Source organism: Mastomys coucha, unplaced genomic scaffold, assembly GCF_008632895.1.
Source record: "Mastomys coucha isolate ucsf_1 unplaced genomic scaffold, UCSF_Mcou_1 pScaffold14, whole genome shotgun sequence".
Lineage (NCBI taxonomy): Eukaryota > Metazoa > Chordata > Mammalia > Rodentia > Muridae > Mastomys > Mastomys coucha.
Genome location: NW_022196896.1, coordinates 65,652,744 through 65,677,565, shown reverse-complemented (window position 1 = coordinate 65,677,565; position 24,822 = coordinate 65,652,744). Strand labels below are relative to the sequence as shown.

The 24,822-nt window shown below is 39.3% G+C and overlaps 1 protein-coding gene across 1 annotated transcript in view; it reads left to right on the top strand.

The window, feature by feature from the left end:
• The window catches only part of Tsga10 (testis specific 10), a 108,861-nt gene that overhangs the window by 10,047 nt on the left and 73,992 nt on the right, over positions 1-24,822 (top strand). Inside the window, exons 2-5 of the mRNA XM_031368970.1 lie at positions 6,431-6,559; positions 16,306-16,521; positions 23,227-23,292; positions 24,399-24,566. Of these exons, the coding sequence (XP_031224830.1) occupies positions 6,431-6,559; positions 16,306-16,521; positions 23,227-23,292; positions 24,399-24,566 (579 nt within the window). The remainder of the gene's footprint in view (positions 1-6,430; positions 6,560-16,305; positions 16,522-23,226; positions 23,293-24,398; positions 24,567-24,822) is intronic.

Here is a 24,822-nt window from a genome sequence, read left to right as displayed (position 1 = left end):
GACACCTCAAGCCCACCCCCAGTTCACACTTCCTCCAGCAAGGCCACACCTACCCATAGCACCAATCCCTATGGGCCTAGGATAGCCACTTTTATTGAAGCCACCACAGATGGATTTAGGATATACATTTTGGATATAGAGCCAACATAACTCATTGATATATTAGGTGAGAGTCAAGAAAAAAGTCAAAAACACCCTCCTTCTTTAAATTTTTTTTTTTTAAGTTTTTAACCTTGGGCATATATACATGCTTGATGGTCGCTCATCATGGAGATCTAGAATACGAGGCAAAGGAGAGCAAAGGGCAGTGAGGGAGTTCAGAGGCTTGCTTCAGACATCTTAAAGTTGCTATGTCAGTGAATGTCTAGTGAAAGCAACACAGTGTTAAGTGCTCTGATGCAGGCTTGTTCATAGGTCTTTGGGAATGGAAAGTAGTAGATTCTAAATATCCTAGTATCTAAATAAGTAGATATGAGAGATCACTGGAATGTGGAGATCATTTGTATGTATGAGGTGTGGAGATTGCTAGGCCAGGCACTGAAGTTTCAGATATACATCTCCCTTTGCTTCCCATAGTATTGCCTTGAAAGCTAGGGAAGGCATGGTAGCAACTCTGGCATGAAGTGTCAAGTAGGTTTCCTTATTTAATTACTAGACTAGCCTAATGGTGCCCCAGCTCAGGTCAGTCCTTACCATGAATGGTTTCTTCTCCTCCATGGTCTGGAAACAACCATGGCCAAACTTGGAGGTGGTGTCAGTCTTCTCCAGAGCCCGATGTTTGGTCTGGACCAGCAAGGACTGTGGGCCAAAAAGAATGGTCAGTGATAATTTTGTGGAATCCTCGCTTGATTTTCAGTTTACCAAGGAGAATAAAGAGTTTAGTTTTGTTAGTTTAGCATACTGTTTTCAGATGCCTTTCTGTTATATACAGAACTCTAGAGGCTGGAGAGATAGCTCAGTGAGTGATATGATAAAGACTTGAGTTAGATCCTAAAACCCATGTGTTCTAGTTAGATTTTTATTGCTGTGATAAAATAGCATGACCACAACTTGGGGAGGAAAGAACTAATTTCCATTTACTAATTTCCAGTTTGTATTGGTTACTTTTGTTGTTGTTGTGATAAAATACCATAACCAAGGCAACTTATAGAAGAAAGTGTTACTACAGTTCCAGAGGGTTGGAGTTGATGACCACCATGGTGGGGAATATGGCTGCAGACAATCAGGCATGGTGCTGGAGCACCTGATAGCTCATTTCCTGATCCATAAACAAGAAACGGCACATAGCAGAGGTTATTGAAACCTTAAACTCACCTGATCCCCCCTCCCCCTCTGCCCCACCCCCGGTGACCTGCCTCCTCTAACAAGGTCACACTTCCTAATCTTTTTCAAATATATACCAACTGGGAACCAAATATTCAAATGAGACTTACAGGGGACATCTCAATCAAGCCACCACACAACTGTAGTCATGAAGAGAAGCTAGGATAGGAAATCAAATCAGGAACCTGGAGGCAGGAACTGAAACAGAGACCATGGAGGCATGTTGCTTACTGGCTTGCTCAACCTGCTTTCTTTCTTTTTTTCTTTTTTCTTTTTTTGTTTGTTTTTGTTTTTTGTTTTTGTTTTTTGAGACAGGGTTTCTCTGTGTAACCCTGGCTGTCCTAGAACTCACTCTGTAGACCAGACTGGCCTCGAACTCAGAAATCCACCTGCCTCTGCCTCCCAAGTGCTGGGATTAAAGTCATCCTGCTTTCTTATACCACGTAAGACCACTTGCCCAAGAGTGGTGTCACTCACATGGGCTGGGTCCTCCCCCATCAATCATTAATCCGGAAAATGCTCTACAGACTTGCCTTCAAGCTAGTATGATGGAAGCATTTTCTTAGCTGAATTCACCTCTTCTCATATAACCTTGGCTTGTGTCAAGTTGACAAAAATCAACCAGCACATGTAAAGCCAGATGGTAGTGAAAGGATGGGAGGTGGATTCAGGATAAACCCTGGAAGCTTATGGGTCAACTAGCCTGGTAAATGCAGCCACAGACAATAGAACCTGTGTAAAATAAGGTGGAAAAGCTAGGGCTGACAATTGAGATTGCCCCCTGTCTTCCTCCACATGTGCAGGGACACACACACACACACACACACACACACACACACACACCTCTTTAGACAGACTGGTAGGGACATAACTTTCAGACATTGCTTGATTTTTAAGGTTCAAGTAACCATGTAAGGAAAACATATCTAGAGAACATGAATACCAAAATTGTCTAATCAGTATATATATGAAAGCCTTGTTGATGACATCATCCTCATAGAATAAAAAACAAGAGATCTTTATAATATGGAGTTCAAACTGAGCCTTAAAATTAAAATGTTAGTGAAGGAGAGTATTTCTAGGTGTATGTATTAAGATATATAGAATAGTTTTGGGAGGTGTTAGTCAGGAGATAAAGTTGTCAGAGTGGAAGGGAACAAACTGTGAAGAATTTTGCATGATGGGAAAAACTAATGTTGGCAGTTCAAAGTGTGGTGGAAAGCCAATAGGAACTGCAGGGAAGTTTTTAGAGTTGCAGGGTATTAGGTGCACAGGGAATAAGAATCTCCATTTGAACACCACTCCTTTGTGATTCATATGTCCACCAAAATTTAAAAATTAATTGCCAAAGCGAGAGGTTGTTTCTTCTGCTTTCCAGAGTCAAATGTTTGTAAATAGGAACACACTTGTCAACAGAAGCCAAGTGAGAAGTGGCAGGATTTTTTATATAGCTCATAAAGTTCTAAATGATTCATAACTTCAAGTAGTCTTTGAGATGTGTGATGATATTCCAGGTGGGGTAGTAGCTAGAAATGAATAGAAATGCATTTTCTATCTTATTTAGGGAAAGGAAAAAGAAGGAAATAGATCCGCTAAGCAGGCTGCACAGGCTAGTCAGCAGGGATATCTTGATTTTATAATTTTTTCAGAGTGATGTTGGAGAACAGCAACTGTGTTGAAGGAAGGTTCTAGCACAGCAATTCTCAGCCTTCCTAATGCTGTGACCCTTTACCGTAAGTTCCTCATGTTGTGGTGACCTTAACTATAAAATAATTTTATTACTACTTCATAACTATAATTTTGCTGCCATTATGAATTATAATGTATTAATTATATAACATGAATTATAATCTGATATGCAACCCCCAAAGGGATTGAGACCACAGACTGAGAACCATTGGTCTAGGATGTACTTAGTAAGTTCTCTCTCTCCACTCCCCCTATCTTTTCCTCCCCCTCCCTCCCTCTCTCTCTCTTTTCCTACCTCTCTCCCTCCCTTTCTCTCTTTTTCTCCCTCCCTTGCTTCCTTCCTTCTTCCCTCCATCCCTCCTTCCCCCTCTCTCTTTTTTCCTCTCTCTCTCTCTCTCTCTCTCTCTCTCTCTCTCTCTCTCTCTCTCTCTCTCTCTCTCTCTCTCTCTCTCTCTCTCTCTAGTTTTTTATTTTTTTAATTTTTTATTTTGGTTTTTCAAGACAGGGTTTCTCCATGAAGTCCTGGTACTCACTCTGTAGACCAGGCTGGCCTCGAACTCAGAAATCTGCCTGCTTCTGCCTCCCAAGTGCTGGGATTAAAGTCTGTCTAGTTTTTTGAGACAAGGTTTCTCTGTGTAACAGCCTTGGCAGTTTTGGAACTTGCTTTGTAGATAGTCTCACAGAGATCCACCTGCCCCTGCTTCCCAAGTGCTAGGATTAAAGGCATGCACCACTATGCTCATCAGCAAATTCTCACTTTTAACACAATGATGGCCCCGAGTTAGAAAGATATTAATACTTTTCTAAATGACATAATTTCTTAGATATATTGCTATGTAAAAGTGCTGTGGAGTAGTGGATTCCCATGCTGACCTGGAAGACTTAGAACATGTGTGATTCTGTAGCTGTGCATCTCTGTGATAGATTCCCAGACATGAGATAATTTGAATGGAAGCTATATGTATACTTTTAGTGTTAGTAGATTTTGTACAATTGTTTCCCATAACCTATCATTTTACATAACACAAATGATGTATAGTTGTGAAGTTAGTTTCTAATGTATGAGTCTGGGGAAGTGTCTCAGAGATTAAGAGTGCTTCTATACAAGCGTGAGGACCAGAGTTTGAATCCCTAGTACTCATAAAAAAACAAAACAACAACAAAACAAAACACAAAAACAGGCATGGATTCGCATCCCAGTAACCCCAGCATAGGAGAATGAAGACAGGTGGATCCCAGTGACTCTCTGGCCAGTCTTGCCAAAATGGTGAGTTTCCAGTTCAGTGAGAGACCTCTCTCTCTCAAAGCTGTAAGGTGGAACCATGATTGAAATGTTCTATGGTCTCCACATTTATACACTCATGTGCATATTAAACACACACACATACAGAGTCATATATCCAACTCAATTGGCCTTTGTCAAGGTGGTGGTTAAACGGGAGTCCTCAGTATTGTTTCAATTCATATTTCTCAAGGGTATTGTTGAATGTTTCTGAAAGTATTCATATTCTTTTTCTATTTTTTTCTGCTAGAATATTTCTTTTGCCTTTTTATTTATAGGACTTATAAGTGTCTCAAAGATTGTATCCCCTTAGTAATAAAGTTTGTTGTTATACAGCAGCAATAGCTAACATGACTAGCGGTTGCCATATCTGACAATCACAGGTCTGGAGTAGACTCTTGTTTGCTGCCAACTCTTATTTCTTCAGGAAAGTGATAGGACGGGGCATACATCTTTAAAAAGCACACTCCCTAGCATAGTGTTATTTGGAAAATAGATACAATTTTTTCCTGCTGCCATATTTTCCCCTGCTTTTAAATTTTTGGAATTGTATTTTAGTTACAACATTTCTCTCTTCCCTTTCCTCTCTTCAAAGCCCCCCATATTCCCATCCCAGCTCTCCTTCAAATCTCTTTTTTCATCAATTGCCATTACATGCAAATCTATATTTGTATATACATAAATATTTCTAACTATAACTTGTCGAGTTCATATACTATTACTTGTGTGTACTTTTGAGAGCTGACAGTTTGGCACTGGTCAGTCAACTGTTGGCCCTTCCCTGGGGAATACCATCTCTTTTGCTCCCAGCTTTACTCAGTTGCCTATGGTTCTGTGTAGTGTTGAGACTTTGTGGCCTTTTCCCTGTCCAGTTTGGCAAGTTTATTGTTGTCATCCTTGCTCAGCTCAGATTTGTGGGTCATGTTGGTGAGATTTTAAGGGTGTAGCTTCTGATGTTACTAGGTGACACAGTCTCACAGCAAACTCCCTGATCTTCTGGCTCTTTTGCCTGTCTTCTTCAGTGAGCCTTATGTGTGGGAGTGTTTTGTAGGTGTATCCATTGGGACTGGGCTCCACAGCTCTGCATATTGATTGGTTGTGGTTTTCCATAGTAGTCTTCATCTGTTGAAAAAATGAAGTTTCCTTGATGAGGGGTGAAGGTTATACTCATCTTTTGGGTATAAGGACAAATGTGTATAGATCGTTGTTAGGGATTATGTTGGTTTAGTAAATTTGTAGGATTAGTAGATTCTCCTCCAATAACCATGATTTCACTAGCAGATTAGTTATCTATGTTTCCAGTTCCAGGCATGGTATCTTTCCTGTTGAATTATCTCTTTTGTTTTGTTTTTAAAGATGTATTTTATGTGGGTGTGCTTGTTTGTGTTCACATGTATGCAACACACGAGTGTCCACAAAAGCTGGAAGCCAGCATCAAGTCCCTTGGGGCCGGAGGTGTTTATGAGCTGCTTCCCTCACTTTGAATGCTAGGATCTGAATTCCAGTCCTCTGCATAATCACCCTTAAAGGCTGAACCACCTTGTACTGGCTAGTTTTGTGTGTCAACTTGACACAGGCTGGAGTTATCACAGAAGGGAGTTTCAGTTGGGGAAGTGCCTCCATGAGGTCCAGCTGTGGGGCATTTTCTCAATTAGTGATCAATGGGGTAGGGCCCCTTGTGGGTGGTGCCATCCCTGGGCTGGAGGTCTTGGGTCCTATAAGAGCAGGCTGAGCAAGCCAGGAGAGGCAAGCCAGCAAGGAACATCACTCCATGGCCTCTGCATCAGCTCCTGCTTTCTGACCTGCTTGAGTTCCAGTCCTGACTTCCTCTGGTGATTAACAGCCATGTGGAAGTAAGCCAAATAAACCCTTTCCTCCCCAACTTGCTTCTTGGTCATGATGTTTATGCAGGAATAGAAACCCTGACTAAGACACACCTCATAGCCCCAGGCTTTATACTATAAAATCTTAAGAAAATACAGCTTGGTAAACTCCACTTTACTGATGTAAAGTTAAATACAGTGGAAAATATGAATGAAATAGATTGTTACTAGTTTTCAAAACTTACTGATGTGAGATGTCACACCTCTGTTTTAAACAGAGCACCTCTCCCTTATATCTCATTCTTTTTGTTAGGTTAACACCAAAGAACATCAGATTGGTCTCGGGGCTCCAGTTTCTGAAGCTGGAAGAAGCCAGAATACTTTCCAACTAGAACAAGAAGTGAGAAACCAAGATAGATTCATCTCTACACTGAAATTACAGGTTAGCCTTGGTTTATATATTAATAAATACATTTCTTAATTAATTTGGCATGTGGGTTTTAGAACAAGAAGATGTAGAGTACTAATTCAGAGCTTGTTTAATGATTCTAAAATCACTCAATTTGGAGAGGGGTTGGTTGTTTGAGACAAGGTTTTTCTGTGTAACAGTGCTCGCTGTCCTGGAATACACCAGGTTGCCCTTGAACTCACAGAGATCCTCTTGCCTCTGCCTCTTGAGTGATGGGACCTGAACCATCACTGCCTGGCTTCATTCAATTTTTATAATCACTTTGATATAATTGATTCAGAGTTAGTGAATGAAAATTATGTATCATGTAATATTTTTTTCCATTCAGGATCTTGTTATGTAACCCAGGTTGGTCTCCAACTCATAGCAAAACTTTTGTGTTAGCCTCACAGATTCTGGAGTTACAGGGATGAGACCGTGAAAGGCACATCAGTTGCCCCCCCTTTTTTTTCTTAAAGATTTATTTATTTTATGTATATGAGTACACGGTAGCTATCTTCAGACAGACCATAAAAAGGCATCAGATCCCATTACAGATGGTTGTGAGCCACCATGTGGCTGCTGGGAATTGAACTTAGGATCTCTGGAAGAGCAGTCAGTGGTCTTAACTGCTGAGCCATCTTTCTAGCCTCCCATCAGCTGCTTTTTAATGAAGAATCTTACTTAGCCATTTCTAACCACGTGAAATAGTGGTCATTTCTATTGACATACATTGCTGTTAAATTCCAAGTGGTTGACTGAGCACAGGGTCCCCAATGAAGGAGCTAGAGAAAGGACCCAAGGAGCTGAAAGGGTTTGCAGCCCCATAGGAGGAACAACAATATGAATTAACCAGTACCCCCAGAGCTTCAAGGGACTAAACTACCATCCAAAGACTACACATGGTGGGACTAATGGCTCCAGCTGCATATGTAGTAGAGGATGGCTTAGTCGGTCATCAATGGGAGGAGAGAGAAGCTCTTGGCCCTGTGAAGGTTCTATGCCCCAGTGTAGGGGAATGCCAGGGCCAGGAAGCGGGAGAGGGTGGGTTGGTGAGCAGGGAGAGGGGGTAGGGAATACGGTTTTTTACAGGGGGGAGACCAGGAAAGAAGAGAACATTTGAAATGTAAATAAAGAAAATATCTAATAAAAAAAATCCAAGTGGTTAAATAATTATGGTGGTTAGATAGCAAACGACAAACAGGATTTCTTTGAGCTTCCAAGTTAGCAAGGGTTTAAATATAGTGCTCTGTGCTACAGGTTTGAGCTCATCTAGCAGTGCTATAATAAAAGGCTCTTAAAACGGACCTTCCAGGAGTGGATGTAGCTCAGTTGGGTGAGTCCTTGCCTAGCATTCACAGAGCCCTGGATTTGATCCCAGCACCATCCAAACTGGGTATTGTAGAACATGCCTATACTCCTAGCACTCAGGAGTTAGAGGCAGAAGGGTCAGAAGTTGAAGGTAATACTCAGACTTGACAATGAGTTCAAGGCCAGCCAGAGCCTCCATGAGACTATTTGCCTGGAGCTGGGAAAACAGGGACTCTGGGGACGATAAAGTGGATTCATCTTTTCCTTTCCTGTTTCCTTCTGTTAAATATAGCTTCAGACTGTGCATGTGAGATGTAAAAAAGTATAATTGTTTTCCCTTTCATTAAACACAGATTCTTTCCTCATACAGTATAATCTGAATGCAGTTTCCCCTTCCTCTACCCTCCCAATTCCTTCCCACCTCCTCTCCCATCCACACCCACTCACTAGAAAATAACAGGCTCCTAAGAGATAACAACAAAACATAAAACATCTAAAATATAATAACATAAAATAAAACACATCATATTGAAAGTTGGCCAAGCCAAGCCAACAGAAGAATAAAAGAGCCCCAAGAGCAGGCACAAGAACCAGACCACTCATTGTCACAGTCAGGAGCCCATAAAGTACTAAACTGAAGCTGTGTTGCAGGGAGCCTGGTGCTGGCTCTGTAACTGCTGCTTCATCTTCTGTGAGGCTCCTTGAGCTCTGAGGGAAGGGATTTGATGAAGATACCTGTGTAGAGCTGTGTGTTCCATGGCACTCTGTCTGCATAATGTCCAGCTGTGGGTTTCTGTATTTGTTTCTGTCTACTGCAGGAGGAAGCCTCTCTGAAGATGGCTGGCTGAACAAGGCATTGATCTATGAATGTAGCCAAGTATCATTAGAAGTCATTTTAGTGTTACTTTATACTGCACTAGGTCTCCATACCACCACTCAAATGCCCTTCAGTTCTAGTTGTCTCTCCTCCCATTCTCTCCCTAAATCCCACCCAAGCCTTCCATTCTCATATCCCAACATTCCATTCACCCTTAATATTTATTCTGTTTCCCCCTCCCATCAGGGAGATTCATGTGTGTGTGTGTGTGTGTGTGTGTGTGTGTGTGTGTGTGTGTGTGTGTGTGTGTCTGTTTGTCTGCCTGTCTGTCCATCTGTGTGTCCTTTCCTCTATGCCTATCTTCTTTGAGTCTGTGGATTGTAGTTTGGTTATCTTTTTTGGTTTTTCAAGTCAGGGTTTCTCTGTGTAGCCCTGGCTGTCCTGGAACTCACTCTGTAGACCAGGCTGGCCTCGAACTCAGAAATCCTCCTGCCTCTGCCTCCCAAGTGCTGGGATTAAAGGCGTGTGCCACCACCACCTGGCTGGTTATCCATATATAATAATATCCATACATAAGCTGATGCATAAAAATGTAGACTCAAAAAAAAAAAATCCCAGAGAAACACAAGGCAGACAGCTAATAACTGCTTGCTTCAAAACAAGCAGATTAAAAGAAAACTATAGACCTTTCCTGCCAGCATAGACTAAACAGAGTCTAGACTTTAATCCTTTCCAGGTGGCTGCAAAGATCCTCAGTTGTGCCTCTTCTTGACCTCATTTCCTTATCTCTACCCCTAAGAAGAGTTGGTATCAAAGGAAACTAAGTAGGGAACCAAGACTTTCATTTCCATCAGGTAGTAGGGAGGTGCATAGTCTCTGAGGTCAGTAGAGACCACAGGGGCACCAAGGCATCTGCTTCTACCCTGTAGTCAGAGGCACCCTTGCTTCTTGCTAGGGAGGTATCAGAGGAGAGTTAGAGCAGAGTCGGGACTTTATTTCTCCTAGCAAGGCCTCTCTTATGATTTGAGTCTGAATTGTTCCCCACAGGCTCTTGTTTTGAATGGGCAGTCTCCAGCTTGTGGTGCAATCTTAGAGGGAGAGCCTTTAGGAGATGGGGCCTGGCTGGTGCAAGTAGCTCACTAGGGATTGGCCTTTGAGGGTCATAGTTGCCCATGGTTCCAGTTTGCCCTCTGCGTCCTGGTCCACCAAGATGTGAATCAGCCCATTCCACCTGTGCCAAGTGTACATTTGAGTAAGGCAGAATTAAAAGGTAATGAACTTACTTATTGGTGGAGGAAATTTCAGATGTTCTTGGTGTGGTGGTGGGAATCAAACCAGGGTCCTGCTCATGTTAAGCAAGCAGTCTATTCATTGAGGTATGGCTCCAGATCTCAGAAGAGGAAGTTTCAAGACTGCATAATATTTTGTCTATAGCATAATTATTGCTTACTGCGCTCAGGCAGCTTTATAATGAGAGTCAGGAAGTCCAGAAGAAAGATATGCAAAACGTGCAGTTTAGGAGCATGCTGTGTGTTTAAAACTGCAGCACAAGAGAGTGGAAAAATTGTTAAAATTGTTAAAGGGCTGTCCATTCACCTTGCACTAGGGCAATAGGGAAGGTTTCTTGAGGGGAGGCTAGACTCTGTGAAAGGCTTCAGGATGCAAAACTGAAAAGCCATTTGAGAGATTTTCCTTTGAGAGAGCCTCGGGTATCTTTAAATGAGGCAACCTAGGGAAGGATTTTCAGTGCATAGGCACTCATAGGCTACTCAGCCTTACCGAGTGACACACACACACCAGTTCAGGCCTGGAGGACCCCAACCTGCCTCTTCTAAAGCACTTATATCACGGAATGAATAAAAGCAGCGTTTACTATCAGGGGCAAGGAGGGTATTCATGTATTTACTGTTGATCCATTTGTTTTATTATAATTCATGATGCAAAAAGGAGTTCTTTATATTGCTTAGAAGTCAGTGGAAAGGACAGGCAAATAAATGATTTTAATGCATCTTATAAAATACTAAGAAAGGGCTGAGAAGTTAACTCAGTCAATATAGTGCTTATACAAAGACGAGTTTAAACATAGAACCTGTGTGAAAAAGCCAGGCATGGTAGTAATTCTGCTTGTAATTCCAGCTCTGGAGGGTGGGCACAGGCATATCCCTGGGGTACTGTGGCCACCGAGAGACCCTGTCTTTAAAAAGCCAAAGTAGATAGTGCTTAAAGAATGACATTTGAGGTTCTCTTTGGCCTGCACACACACGAGCATATGTATACCACACACCACATGCATTCACAGCATGGGGGGTTGCTGAGGACACAGCTCAATAGGGGGAGGGCTTGCTATGCAAGCATGAGAAATGATGGTCAGATTTCCAGCACTCATGCAAATGATGAGTAGGCTGGCGGCCTTCTGCTAACTCTGGCACTCAGGAGTCAGTTGGCCAGCTAGATGAGGCAAATCTGGGAACTTTGAGTTAAATTGAGGGAACTTGCCTCAATATATAAGGTGGAGAGCAATTAAAGAGAACACTTTGTCTTCCACATGCATACACATGTGCACACTTTTCCTTTCACTCCTGTCTGCTGATACATGTGAATACATGCATGCATGTGCACACATGCACACACACAACAGTCCAGAAAAACCCACACAACAGAACTGTGAAGACAGATGAATTGCAATTGTTTAATTGTACATCCTATGACATATTAAAAATAGCACACTATTGATCAAAGTAGCTGAGATAAGAAAGGTAGGGAAAATGAAGAAATGTGGTATGATGATTTGAACATGAAATGTCCTCCATAGGTTGAAAGTGTTTGGGCACCTGGTCCCTGTTTGGGGCAGTGTTTGAACGTTTGAAAGCCTTTGGGAGATGGGGTTGGGTTTGGAAAGTGACTTGGGAATGGGCCTTTAAGGTTAAACCTACAGAGTGTTCTTTTTCTTGGGATGACCTCGATGTGAAGACCTCTGCCACACCCTTCATAGACCCTCAGGAACTGTGGTCCCGAATAACTGTCTCCACCTTAAGTTCTTCCCTCAGGAACTATGGTCCCAGATAACTTTTTCTACCTTAAGTTCTTCTCTTAGGAACCATGGTTCCAGATAACTGTCTCCACCTATACTGGCTGGTTTTGTGTGTCAGCTTGACACAAGCTGGAGTTATTACAGAGAAAGGAGCCTCAATTGAGGAAATGCCTCCATGAGATCCAGCTGTAAGGCATTTTCTCAATTAGTGATCAAGGTGGAAGGGCCCATTGTGGGTAGTGCCATCCCTGAGGCTGGTAGTCTTAGATTCTATAAGAAAGCAAGCTGAGCAAGGGGTTGGGAGCTGTGAGCAAGCCAGTAAGCAGCATTCCTCCATGGCTTCTGAGTCAGTTCCAGCCTCCAGGTTCCTGCCCTGAGTCAGTTCCTGTCTTGACTTTGGTGATAAACAGCAAAGTGTAACCTGAATAAACCCTTTCCTCCCCAACTTACTTCTTGGTCATGATGATTTATGCAGGAATAGAAACCCTGACTAAGACACCACCTTAAGTTCTTCCCTCAGAAACCATGGTCCCAGATAATTGTCTCCACCTTAAGTTCTTCCCTCAGGAATTGTGTCCGAGTGACCAGAAAAGTATGCAGTTGTCTTCGTGAAGAGCTCATACTAGATTGGTGAGCAGGTAGTGTAGCATGAGATTTCTGTTCAAGTTCCCAACAGATGGACTGCACATTTGGTTTAAAGGAAGCAGAAAGAAAATATTAAATACTCTTTACCTACTAGGCCAAGAACAAGCCAATTTCTTTCCTACAGTTGAGGCCTAAGAAATTTTCCTGAGGCTTCTCCTACCTGAAGAGGATTTTATGACATATAGGATATAGCATTATAATACTTAAAATGTTCCTAAACTAGTGCAGGAAGAGTGTTGTAGCATGTCTGCAGCTTAGGTGCACACCCTGGTGACAGTGAACCGAGGCTGCACAGATGAGTAGGGCCAGGGTCAAAAATGGTGACTTGGCATCATATTCTTAGTGACATGGTGACTTCCAATTTACATTTTCAAGGAATTTCTTTCTTTCTTTCTTTTATTTATTTATTTATTTATTTTTCTAGACAGGATTTCTCTGTATAGCCCTGGCTGCCCTGGAACTCACTGTGTAGATCAGGCTGACCTCAAACTCAGAAATCTACCTGCCTCTGCCTCCCAAGTGCTGGGATTAAAGTCGTGTGCCACCACTGCCCAGCCAAGGAATTTCTTTTAAAATTAAAATAAGTCCAACTTTTATATCTATACGCACTATTTTACAGCAACTTAATATACATTCAAATTTCCTATGTGCACTCTTAGGGGTTCAGAGAACTTTCTTTAATTGGTATATGGGAGTAGGCCAAAAGAGAAGGTAAATGGAGACATTCAGACTAGTCACAATAAAAGTTTGAACCAGGGAAGTACTTTGTACGTTTATAGATCCCCTTCCTACTTGTTAAAAAATTCATTGTTGCCGGGCGGTGGTGGCACACACCTTTAATCCCAGCACTTGGGAGGCAGAGGCAGGCGGATTTCTGAGTTCGAGGCCAGCCTGGTCTACAGAGTGAGTTCCAGGACAGCCAGGACTACACAGAGAAACCCTGTCTCGAAAAAACAAAAACAAAAACAAAAACAGAACAACAACAACAAAAAATTCATTGTTTTTTGTTGACTGGTTTTGATAATGTAGACTTTAAATCTCACATGTTAGTATGCTTCACAAAGTGACATTGCTATGGTTGGATTCTCATAATGACCTCATATGCTTCCTAATGTGACCCATTCAGAATTATAAATGGCATTGTAACATATTTAGTTAGGATAGTTCATTACTGGGTATGGTGATATGTACCTTTAATCCCAGCGCTCAGGAGACCGAGGCAGATGGATCTCTTGAGTTTGTCGCCAGCCTGATCTATGCAGCGAGTTCCAGGTTATCCAAGGCTAAGTAGTGAGACCATGTCTCAAAAAAACAAAACAAAAACAAAACCAAAAACCCACCTCCAGCAGCAAACAAAACAAAACAAAACAAAAAAACAGAAAAGAAAAAATAATTCATGAACTATAGGATATTCTTCATAGAGGGACAAACATGATTTATACTTTTAAAGTAAACTTTCAGTTTTAAAAGAAGTTATCTCTGTAGTTACTTGAAACATTCAAGGTTAAGGCATGACTGACTCAAAACTAAGACTAGGTGTTTAGCAATTCTAGCTGCTGCTTAAAGACTTAGATAGGTGTTGGGGGTCGGGTGTAGGGACTAGGGCTGCTTGTATTTCTTATTTAAATTGAGTTAATCTTCTGAAGAAGACCATCATAGGATCTTGAATCTATGTGCTCTATAGATAATTGTTAAATATGTTGAACTCACAGAGTTCCTTTTATTGTACTTATTGTGCCTCAAGGAAATAAAAGTTCTCTGAGGGTAGGCATCTAGTCTGTCCTTGGCATCTTTGGAATTTAATGTAGTTTCTGGTGTTAGTGTTGTTCATGAGTCTGTTCTCGTTCTCTCTCTCTCTCTCTCTCTCTCTCTCTCTCTCTCTGTGTGTGTGTGTGTGTGTCCATGTCTTTTTATACCTATTGTAGTTTGACACTGTGTTGGGAACTATTGCCCTCCTTATTAATCAGCAGATACCAGATTGATGTGACATTTAGTTTAGGCAAGCAAGTTATTGTGTTCAAAAAGACTTCTAGGCCGGGTGGTGGTGGCACACGCCTTTAATCCCAGCGCTTGGGAGGCAGAAGCAGGTGGGTTTCTGAGTTCGAGGCCAGCCTGGTCTACAGAGTGAGTTCCATGACAGCCAGGGATACACAGAGAAACCCTGTCTCAAAAAACCAAAAAAAAAACTTTTCTAAAGAGTTAACAGTTTTAAACAGCAAGTAGAAATTTGATTCCTTTTCATTATCTTTAATTTCTTTACTGCAGATAAATATTTAGCTTTTTTCCCCCTCGAGATAAGGTCTCTTTATGTAGCCAGGTTAGTTTTAAAGTCATGATCCTCCTGCCTTAGCCTTCTGAGGGCTTGGATTATGGGCATATGCTATCGTGCCTGGCTATTTGGATGTTCTTTTAATAGTTTGCTTAAAAAGCTATATATAGTAAGACAGTGCAGGTTACTCATGGGAGTGGAATCCTGGAGGGGCTGGGAGAGGGTGAGTGTTGTGGGAATTATAAAAAATGAATCCACCCGGCAAATTTACATTCTTGTGCTGGTACCGTTCAACCTCAATACTAAATCCCGGCAGGTTTTTGTTATTTTCTCCCAGCAAGCGACATCTCACTTGCATGCTACTCTTTTTTTTTTTTTTTTAACTTTTATTGCATTATGATGAGAAAAGTTACATGATTTCAATTTATCTGAATTTGTTAACATTTAAAACATTTTAATTAAATAGAATTGAATCACATTCTTGTTCCCCTTTTGTACCACCACTCCTCCCATAGACCCCCCTTCAATACCTATAATATCTTTTTTGTCATATTCCTTAAAATTTATAAAATATTATAACAATAAAAATAAGTATTATAAAAGTTGTTTGACATAAAACAACAATCCATTTAACAGTCTTATGTAGATGCTCATCTACATGCATGCTACTCTTTATACATCCCCACAATCATTCATCTAAATAGCACCTAAGACCTGGTAAGTAAAGCATGATTCTTAAGGTCTTAATATCCAATCAGATTTATATAATAATAGATCACAATTTACAAGATGCCAGTACAATAATTTCAGAACCAAAATAATAAAGACAATATTCTAACCCAATTAATCTATTTTGTAAGAACCTTTACTTGGTTGTATAACCTTGTGGGTCTGGCTTGTCCTCATCATCTGTCTCCATGATGATGACCTTTTTCCTCCTCTCCTGACCTTCCTCCTCTTCCTGCTCTCGCTCCACCTTTCTATTCCTGTCCAATCACAGGCCCGTCACTGCCCTAATGTGTCTAGACAGAGAAAATGCTACAGCAGGTGAATGTGATTGCAATATATTATATGCTGTATGAAATTCTCAAAGAATAAATTGCAAGTATTTTTTAAAAAGCTATTTAAAGTACTAATTTTGTTTTGCTTTGTTTTGTTTTTCAAGACAGGGTTTCTCTGTGTAGCCCTGGGTATCCTAGAACTCACTCTGTAGACCAGACTGACCTTAAACTCAGAGATCACTTGCCTCTGCCTCTGAGGTGCTGGAACTTAAGACATGCACCATCACTGCCTGGCAAAAACTATTTTTAAAAATAGTATTTCTATCATTAAAAAACCTGAAATTTGACATGAAAGATGCAGTTATTAAGAAAAAATAATTTGGTGGCTAGGAATGTGGCTTAGTAGGGCCTCTAGCCAGGCATTCATGGTGGCCTAGATTTGATTCGTACCACACTGATTAGTTATTTAGTTAATATTTTCACTTAGTGGTTTTTCTAGATTGGTAACAATATGGTACAAAATGAATAAGACACAAAGATTATACACTTAGGTGTTCTTGCCAGTTAAACAAAATTAGTCTTTCCGATTCTAACACCCAATTGCTTTTCTCAGAAGGAAGCTAAGGGATCCTTTTAACATAATTACTTCCTTTCTGGTTATAACAGGTTAAAGATCTCAAACAGACAAATCATGACTTGGAAGAATATGTTAGGAAACTCTTGGATAGTAAAGAGGCGGTAAGCACTCAAGTAGATGATTTAACCAACCACAATGAGCATCTTTGTAAAGAGTTGATTAAACTTGACCAACTAGCAGAGCAATTACAAAAAGAAAAGAATTTTGTGGTGGACACTGCCGACAAGGAACTTGAAGAAGCAAAGGTAAGTAAATTTATCACCGATTATATCTTAATTGTACTTTAAGCATGCGATTGTAAAAATAAATTGGAAAAGTGAAATTTTCATATAATTTGGAAGCTTTTTAGTTTAGCATATATTAAGTTTATCATAAGGATTAAGTTATATTTTTCTCATACTTTATTTTATTTTATTTTTTTACATTTTTTTGCTCATATTTCCCCCTAAGTTTTATGAGGCTATTATGAAAATTTCAAAGCAAGGATAGTCTGTATGTACAATATGACTCTGCTTCCCCAATTTGTTCTCTTTGTATTTCTGTAAACAGGTAAATTCCCCACACCTTCGTTAAAAATGGTCTTGCTCTCTAGCCTAGGCTTGCTCTGAGCTCTTGATCTTCTTGCCTCCCTCAGCTTTCTGAGAGCAGGGGTTCCAGGTGCCATGCCCCACTCCATTTAGCGGTTTATTACTGACTTTTAACCAAATAAGAAGTGTTATATGTTGTTAATTTGTTCTTCTTGGTTGACTTAAGAGTTTGAGTTTTTGTTTAGGAAGATCTTTATCACATCAAGAGCTATAAATTTAACTTCTAAAATTTACCTTTACATTTTTCAACACAAAACTCATTCCTTTAATTTGAGAATACTTGTCTGTAAGTCCTTGCCTGGAGAAGGTCCTGGAACTCCCAGTGAGAATAGCTAGAGTGGTGTATCTCTAGCCTGTAATAATGTACACCACATGGTCACTGCACCAGTATTAAAGGCTCTTAAAAGGAGTGTGTGTATTTTCAATATTTCCCCATAAACTTGTCAGTTTATTTTGACCTTTTAGGGATAGCTTAGTGGTTAACTGAGTACAATGTTCATCTCAACTGTGAACATTGTCAAGTTGAGAGTTTTACTGTCCTTCATTCTTCATATTAAAAATTAACTGACTCCTTCCCAGACTGAAGAGGAAACATGACTGGCTGAATTTCAACCTTGAGTATGCTCTCTGTAGAAAGCATCTATTTTAAAGGATTCTTTAGGATCTACTGACCAGATGGGAGCAGGGAGTAGGTAGGTAGGTGTCAGGGTGAATTCTCTGAGGTTAAAAGGAAGAACTCCAGGAATGGTAAGCCTCTGAATTATAAAGCATAGGCTTTAGGTAAAAATGAAAAAATTTGAAACATGGAAAATGAAAATATTAAATATTAAGATTTTGCCTGGCTCAGAAAAGGATAGTTCTAGAAAAATGATACTCATGTATGATGTAGAATTTCTGCTACATTGGAGAATTGTAAAGCTATTTGAGCTTTTGAGAAAGAGGTTCCTGTCATCTGTGGGGTAGTGTTGTTGGAGAGAGAGTGTGGGAAATCACAATAAATCAGAGGAGTGGCTTTAGGATTGGCGCCTTGAAGTGGGGAAGCAATGTTTAGTGACATTGGAGGGCAGAAGGGAGAGGAGAAAGGTGCAAGACCATTTTGGGGATGTGGACACCACACAGTTGTCCTCATCCTTTGCAGTAGCCATGTATTGTAGCTTTAGGTTTATCATGATACATACTTGTCTGAGTTTGGGGGTAGAATTTGAAGTAGTTTCTAATTTGATTGCTGAATGCTTCTGTTCTTACACTCTCCTTACATGTTCTAACATGTACAAGTAGAATCTAAGGTTAATGATAGGATTAAGTTTATTCACTGAAAAGAATTTATTTTGGTTAGTCATATTTTAAATATTCATGAAGTAGCCTCGTCCATTAAACTGTTTTTGAGTCTTTACTACTGTGCTCTTATTGCTATGTAACAAGCTACTCCTGAAGCTAAGTGATTTCAAACTTTTTCAGGTGACCTGGTGGTTGTGGTTCAGTTTCTCAGGAAATTGTAAGAAAGGTGATGTCAGATTGCAGTCATATGTTAACTTTACTAGAAGACTTGCTTCTCAGTTAGCTTCCTTCAGAGTGCTTGGCCCTCAGCACAAGTCTTCTGTACAATGACAGTTGGCCTCTACTTTCTGAGCCCGGATCCAAGCGTGATAACAAGCTGGAATCTGCAGTGCACATTTCTACCATCTCTGCTTTTTAAAATGACTCACTAGGGCCACACCTGTAATCTCAGCACTGGAGAGGCTCAGGCAAGAAGATTGTGAGTTCACAGTTCACAGGGCTGCATAGAAGACTGTCTTGGGGGAAAACCAGAGTGGCATTATATAGAACCCACACTAAAGTGGAGGCCTGCATCTTCTCATGCAGCAGTGTAAGACTTTGAGCACGCATCAAAACTGCAGCTCTTTGCCTTTGTTTGTCTTCACAGCTTGAGTTACCATTTATGATTTAATAAAGCAGCTTTCTAGATGGTTGAATATGATTTTCTGTAGTGTGAAGGGTAGAATTGCAAATTTACTATTGTTAGTTTCTTATACCACACATATTAGGGTTTCTGGCCCCCCCTCACACACACACACACACACACACACACACAATTTTTTGGAAACACAACTCATCAGTAATACTGTTAAGGAAAAGTAACCTAAACCATATTCACTGAAAAATGACTAGCTGTTATGCTCTGTGGCATTTGCAATTAAACTGAATACAACTAAATTATGACTTTAATTAAAAGACATTTTCTAAGATGGCACCAATGTGTTTAAAATTTAATACATTCTATATGAGATATTATAGAATGTATTAACATAAGAGCTCCTTTTTTATTTTAGTTATTTATGTTTGAGTATGAGTTCTTTGCCTGCATGTATATATGTATCACATTTGTGCCACCTAGTGCCTGCTGAGGTCAAAAGAGGGTGTTAGATCTCCTGGAATTGGAATTATGGATGGTTGTGAGCCACTATGTAGATACTGAGAACTGAAAACAGATTCTCTGCAAGAGAAGCAAACGCTCATAACCTCTGACCCATCTCTCTAGCCCTAGCATGTGTATTTTAAAATGTTTTAATTTCTTTGAAAATATCATATATGTGTACTACATTTATATCATTCCCCTCCTGCTCCTTCCATATGTCTTTTCATCCCACTCCCTTTCAAACCCATGTCTTCTTTGTTTTAATTATTCTTGTTACATATATGCATACACATGTATTTGGGAATAAATACATAAATACAGCCTACTGAGTCCATTTAGTGTTGATTGCATACATGTATTTTAGGGATGACTACTTGGTATTAGATAACCAGTTAGGAGGCTCATCTCTAGGAAAAACTGATTCTCCCCAATTCACATGGGACCATTATTGAACTAGATCTCTGATACCCTTTTTTTATTGTTACCTTTGCATGGCATTCGATCAACCAAAGTAACTGAATTTACCATATAGAAAATACTGTGTAAAACTTAATATTTATATTTGTAAAATTCTTATCCTGCTTTTAAAATATATTTTACAGTTATTCATTTTATTTTATGTATATGATTGTTTTGCCTGAATGTGTGTCTGTATATCATGTGTGTTCCTTATGCACATGGAGGCTAGATGAGGTCACTAGGTCCCCTGAAACTGGAGATGGTTACAAGCCATCATGTGGGTGCAAGAGCACAGCTCCTTTAACTGCTGAGCTGTCTCTTCAGTCCCACTTTATTTTTTGTGTAGCTCTTCCCCACATTGTTTCCCTTCTCCACTCTGGCTTAGCAGCACTGGCCACCTTGCTGTTCACTGGGACTAGCTAGGCATTCTTTTGCCCTGGACATCGGCTGTAACTACCTTTTTTTCTTGGAATGTTCACCCAGATTTTCCTGTGCCCTCTTCTTTAAACCTTGCTCAAGGGTGCCTTTCTGTGGAGACTCCTTGATAATTGTTTCAAATTCCAGCCTTGTTTTCCATAAACATAGTACCCTTAGCACTGTTTTCCTTTGTCAGTGTGTTATATAAGTTAATATTTAACTAACTTATTTTAACTTAAAAAATCTATTTTAGTCACTGTTATATTGCTGTGAAAAGACAACATGAGCAAGGCAACTCTTATAAATGAAAGCATTTAGTTGGGGCTGACTTACAGTTTCAAAGGGTGAGTCTAGTCCATTATCATGGTGGGAAGCATGGCAGCAGGCATGGTACTAGAGAAGTAGTTAAGAGCTACATCCTGATCCACAGGGGCAGGGGAGGGGAGGAGAGAGGAGCCATAGGAAGAGGGGAGACTGGCTCGATATGATATGATGTGAACTTTTGAAACCTCAGCCCACTCCTAGTGACACACTTGCTTCAACAAAGCCACACCTTCTAATGTTTTCAAACAGCTCTATGTGCTAGTGACTAAGTATTCAAATGGCTTATGGGGGCCATTCTTACTCAAGCCACCACATTTAGCCTTCCCAGCTGGAATATTAGGTGTCCTTAAATTCAAAAATCTTTAACTGTTTTGTTTGCTTAAAAAAAAAAAAAATCTCTTGGGTGCTGGAGAGATGGCTCAATGGTTAAGAGCACCAGCTGCTCGTCTGGAGGTCCTGAGTTCAATCCCTAGCATCCATGTGGTAGCTCACAATGTTTATAACTATAGTCCTATAAGATCTGATGCCCTCCTCTTGTGTGCAGATGTACATGAAGACAAAATTATCCATATACATAAAATAAAATCTTAAAATGTCTCAAGTGCCTTAGAATCTGAGTGGTTATTATATTTTCTTTTGAGTGACATGGACCGTATTTGATATATTTATTGACTATCATCTTTTCTTTTTTCCTTTAACTAGATTATAAACTCCCTGGGGCAGAAATTTGTGTCTTGTTGCATTTCTTGTGTTTGCCAGCATGAATCAGTATTACACTATCAGGCAGGCACACAGTATGCAACCATTAAGCAGTTGTTAGGGAGGTAAAAAACCGCAGGATTAACACCCGTTCTTTGGGCCAGTTATAATTATTTTCAGGGTAGGCTTTGCACTTTTGTAATAAAGGTTCTGTATGCTTATAGTAAAATTTTCAACTTTATGGGTGTAGTTAAGTGGTAGATTGCTCGCCTAGGAAGTTCAGTCCCTCACACCACAAGTACACAAACAAGAAGATTTCAGCTCACCTAGAACACTAGAAAGAAGGAAATAATGCCTACTGCTCTCATACTTGGATCTACTCTCACTCTCTCTTCCTCCGGTTACAGATTATTGGTCAAGTTTCATCTGTATCTAGCATATGCGTATTTCCATTTTTTTAGGAAGTATCACACTGGATATTCTGTTTTACAGAGTTTTCATACTTAGCAAAGAACAAAAATCTTTATACATTTATACTAGAGTTATGCCTTTTTAGTGTCTGCACAGTAAGCTGTATTAGTCAGGATTCTCTAGATGAACAGACCTAATAAAATGAATCTGCATATAGAAAGGAGCATTTATTAGAGTGGCTTCCAGGCTTTGGTCCAGTTAGTCCAACGATAGCTGTCTACCAATGGCAAGTCCAAGAATCCAGTAGCTGCTTTGTCCCTGACGCTGGATGCTCAGCTGGTCCTCAGTGGTTGCCAGAATCCCAAAGAGGTAGGAGTGAAGAAACAAGGAGTGCCCTGCTCTCCAGTGAGAGCAACAGCAAGCAGAGAGCAAGCCCTTCTTTCTTCCATGTCCTTATATGGGCTGCCACCAGAAGGTGTGGCCAGATTAAAAGTGTATCTTCCCATCTCAGAAGATCAGATGTAGTATGGGTCTTCCCACTTCAAATGATTCAGTTCAGAAAACCCTTCATAGGTGTGCCCACCTGCTTTCATTTTAGTTAATTCCAGATGTTGTCAAGTTGAAAACCAAGAATAACCATCACAGTAGCATAAAATAAAACATTGAATATTTACATGATTCAGAGTTGTACAACGTTTATACAAACTATAAGTTATGTTCCAAACATTAGGACCCCTTAATATTTTATAAACTATAGTCTGACTTCTAGAGGACTCTTAGAAGGATAATAAAGACACATGGAATGGGGTTTTATTGAAATTTACTGATAGAATTTTTTTTTTTTTTTTTTTTTGGTTTTTCGAGACAGGGTTTCTCTGTGTAGCCCTGGCTGTCCTGGAACTCACTCTGGAGACCAGGCTGGCCTCGAACTCAGAAATCGGCCTGCCTCTGCCTCCCAAGTGCTGGGATTAAAGAGGCCCTGGGCATGGATCCTAGCAAAGGTCATTAATTGTTCCAGGAAATTCTCATTTAAATTGTAGCATGTTTATCTTAGTTCAGGATAATGAGACGATAATGTGATGCTCATTAATTATAAATATATCACTGAACTTATTTGTTGCCTTTAAACAAAGAGCTTATTACTATCTGTAATAAAAAAGTCACTTGTTTTGAAACATATGGTATAGATGTGTTATATATATAGCTATAGATGATAGCTGTACTATAAAACTGATGTGAAAGTGTCCTGTGGCTTGAGTGAAGTAATGCATTAAAATAGTTCATCAGAGAAAGAAGATTGAATGGGAGTTTGAAAATACTTCACTACAGGCTTATATTGCTTTCCTGTTACAATCCTCAGAATTATGATTACTCTCAACATTTTGATTCAATAAATGATATAATTTTGTACAATTAACAAATTAATATTTTATTGAAAACATTGGGTAAAAGAACCCCTTTTTAAAGTCTGGGTTCCTTTACTGCTGAAGGTAGGCAAGCATGAGGGACAGGTTACCTTCTGCTTCAAATATTCAGTGTAAATGCTTTTATTTTTAAGTGGTTTCCTCTTTATATTCTTTCCAATTAAGTCAATTTTAGCATCTTCAGTATAAATGACAGAATTTCTAATTTTTCAGGTTGAACTCATTTGTCAGCAAAATAATATAACAGTATTAGAAGATACAATTCAAAGGCTTAAATCCGTAAGTATATTTTTCATAAATATATGGTAGGCAGTCATTTTTATTTAGTTAGTAAGCTACTAAAAGAATTAAATATACCCTTTGACTTGTGCCTTTGTGAACAGTAAAACATTTTGTTTTCTAAACTTAACACCCACTAACAGAGGTTTAAACATTTTGTTTTCTAAACTTAACACCCACTAACAGAGGTTTTTGGGCATCCTCGTCCCAGAGTGTGCCATCTTGCTTCTTTATATCACCACTTTCTTCTAGGTGGTGACAGTAACCTTTGGTGGGTTTTAGCAAAGAGCTTTCTAATTGCTACTAGCTTTAAAATGGCTTCAAAATTTTAAATTTTTGATATGTAAGGTACATTCTTCTATACTTTAAATTTTATGGCTTCATAATTAATATTTTTAAGTTATAAATACTTAATCAGTACCAGTTGATGTTGTGTTAATTGTACAACATGAAATGAAAGTCTTCCGTTTAAATATTTTAATCTGTTATTTAAAATACTTAAAAACACCATCTGAAACATGTCAATTTTTTCTCAGTATTCATAAAACAAATATAAAAACATTTTAAAAGTTTTTCTAAAAGTCTGTGTGAATGGGAATTCATGGCAAGGCTCCTGAATGTACAGACTGTTCAGGATTCATTAGCATAGCCATTCACTGAACAAGTATTGAACAGAATGTAAACTAACGTAAAACACTGAAATGTGATGTAATAGGAAAGATTTCCAGAGTCAGTCATTCTAAGATTTGCTTCAGGTCTGCGTGTTTCTGAAATCTCTAAGTAAGTAAGTATGTATGTATATATGTATGTATGTATATATGTAATTATATATTAAATATAAAGAAAATATAGTAAACATATATAATAACATATATATTCGTCTCCAAATGATTAACTAAATATAGTGTTTTATTCAAATAAAGCACAACAAAATGGTGAAAATTGCTTTAAAAATGGTGTGTTTTTTAAAATAATGAATAAGTTTTTAATGTTTTATTTCAAAAAATATTAAATTTAATATTTCAGAGACTTCTTTGTGTTTCTATTTTCAAAGGATGCTATAATTTAGCTTAAAATAATTGCTTAACTTTTTCCTCCTTGGCAAGATAATTTTAGAGACTGAAAAAGCACAAAATACATCTCCTTCTAGACTTGATTCCTTTGTCAAGACTTTAGAAGCAGACAGAGATTATTATAAGACTGAAGCTCAGAATTTGAGAAAAATGATGAGAAGTAGATCTAAGAGTCCAAGACGCCCATCGCCAGCTTCCCGGGTAGGTGTGGAGGACATTTCTTAACCTTTTAGTTTGTTTCTCAAGTTCTGACTTTTATTCTTTGATTTATCTAATTTGGGACTAACTAATGTGATTTTGTATGAATTACAGTATCAAAGAGGTTGGGAGACAGGTCTCTGATGGCACAGTGAACAGCAAAGTTCTTTATTCCCAGTAAAAGTTGTGGTTGGGAGCTAAGTAGACCAATGTGGTACAGTTTGGGGTGAGGTTGTAAAAGGTGATTTTGCTGTTGTTC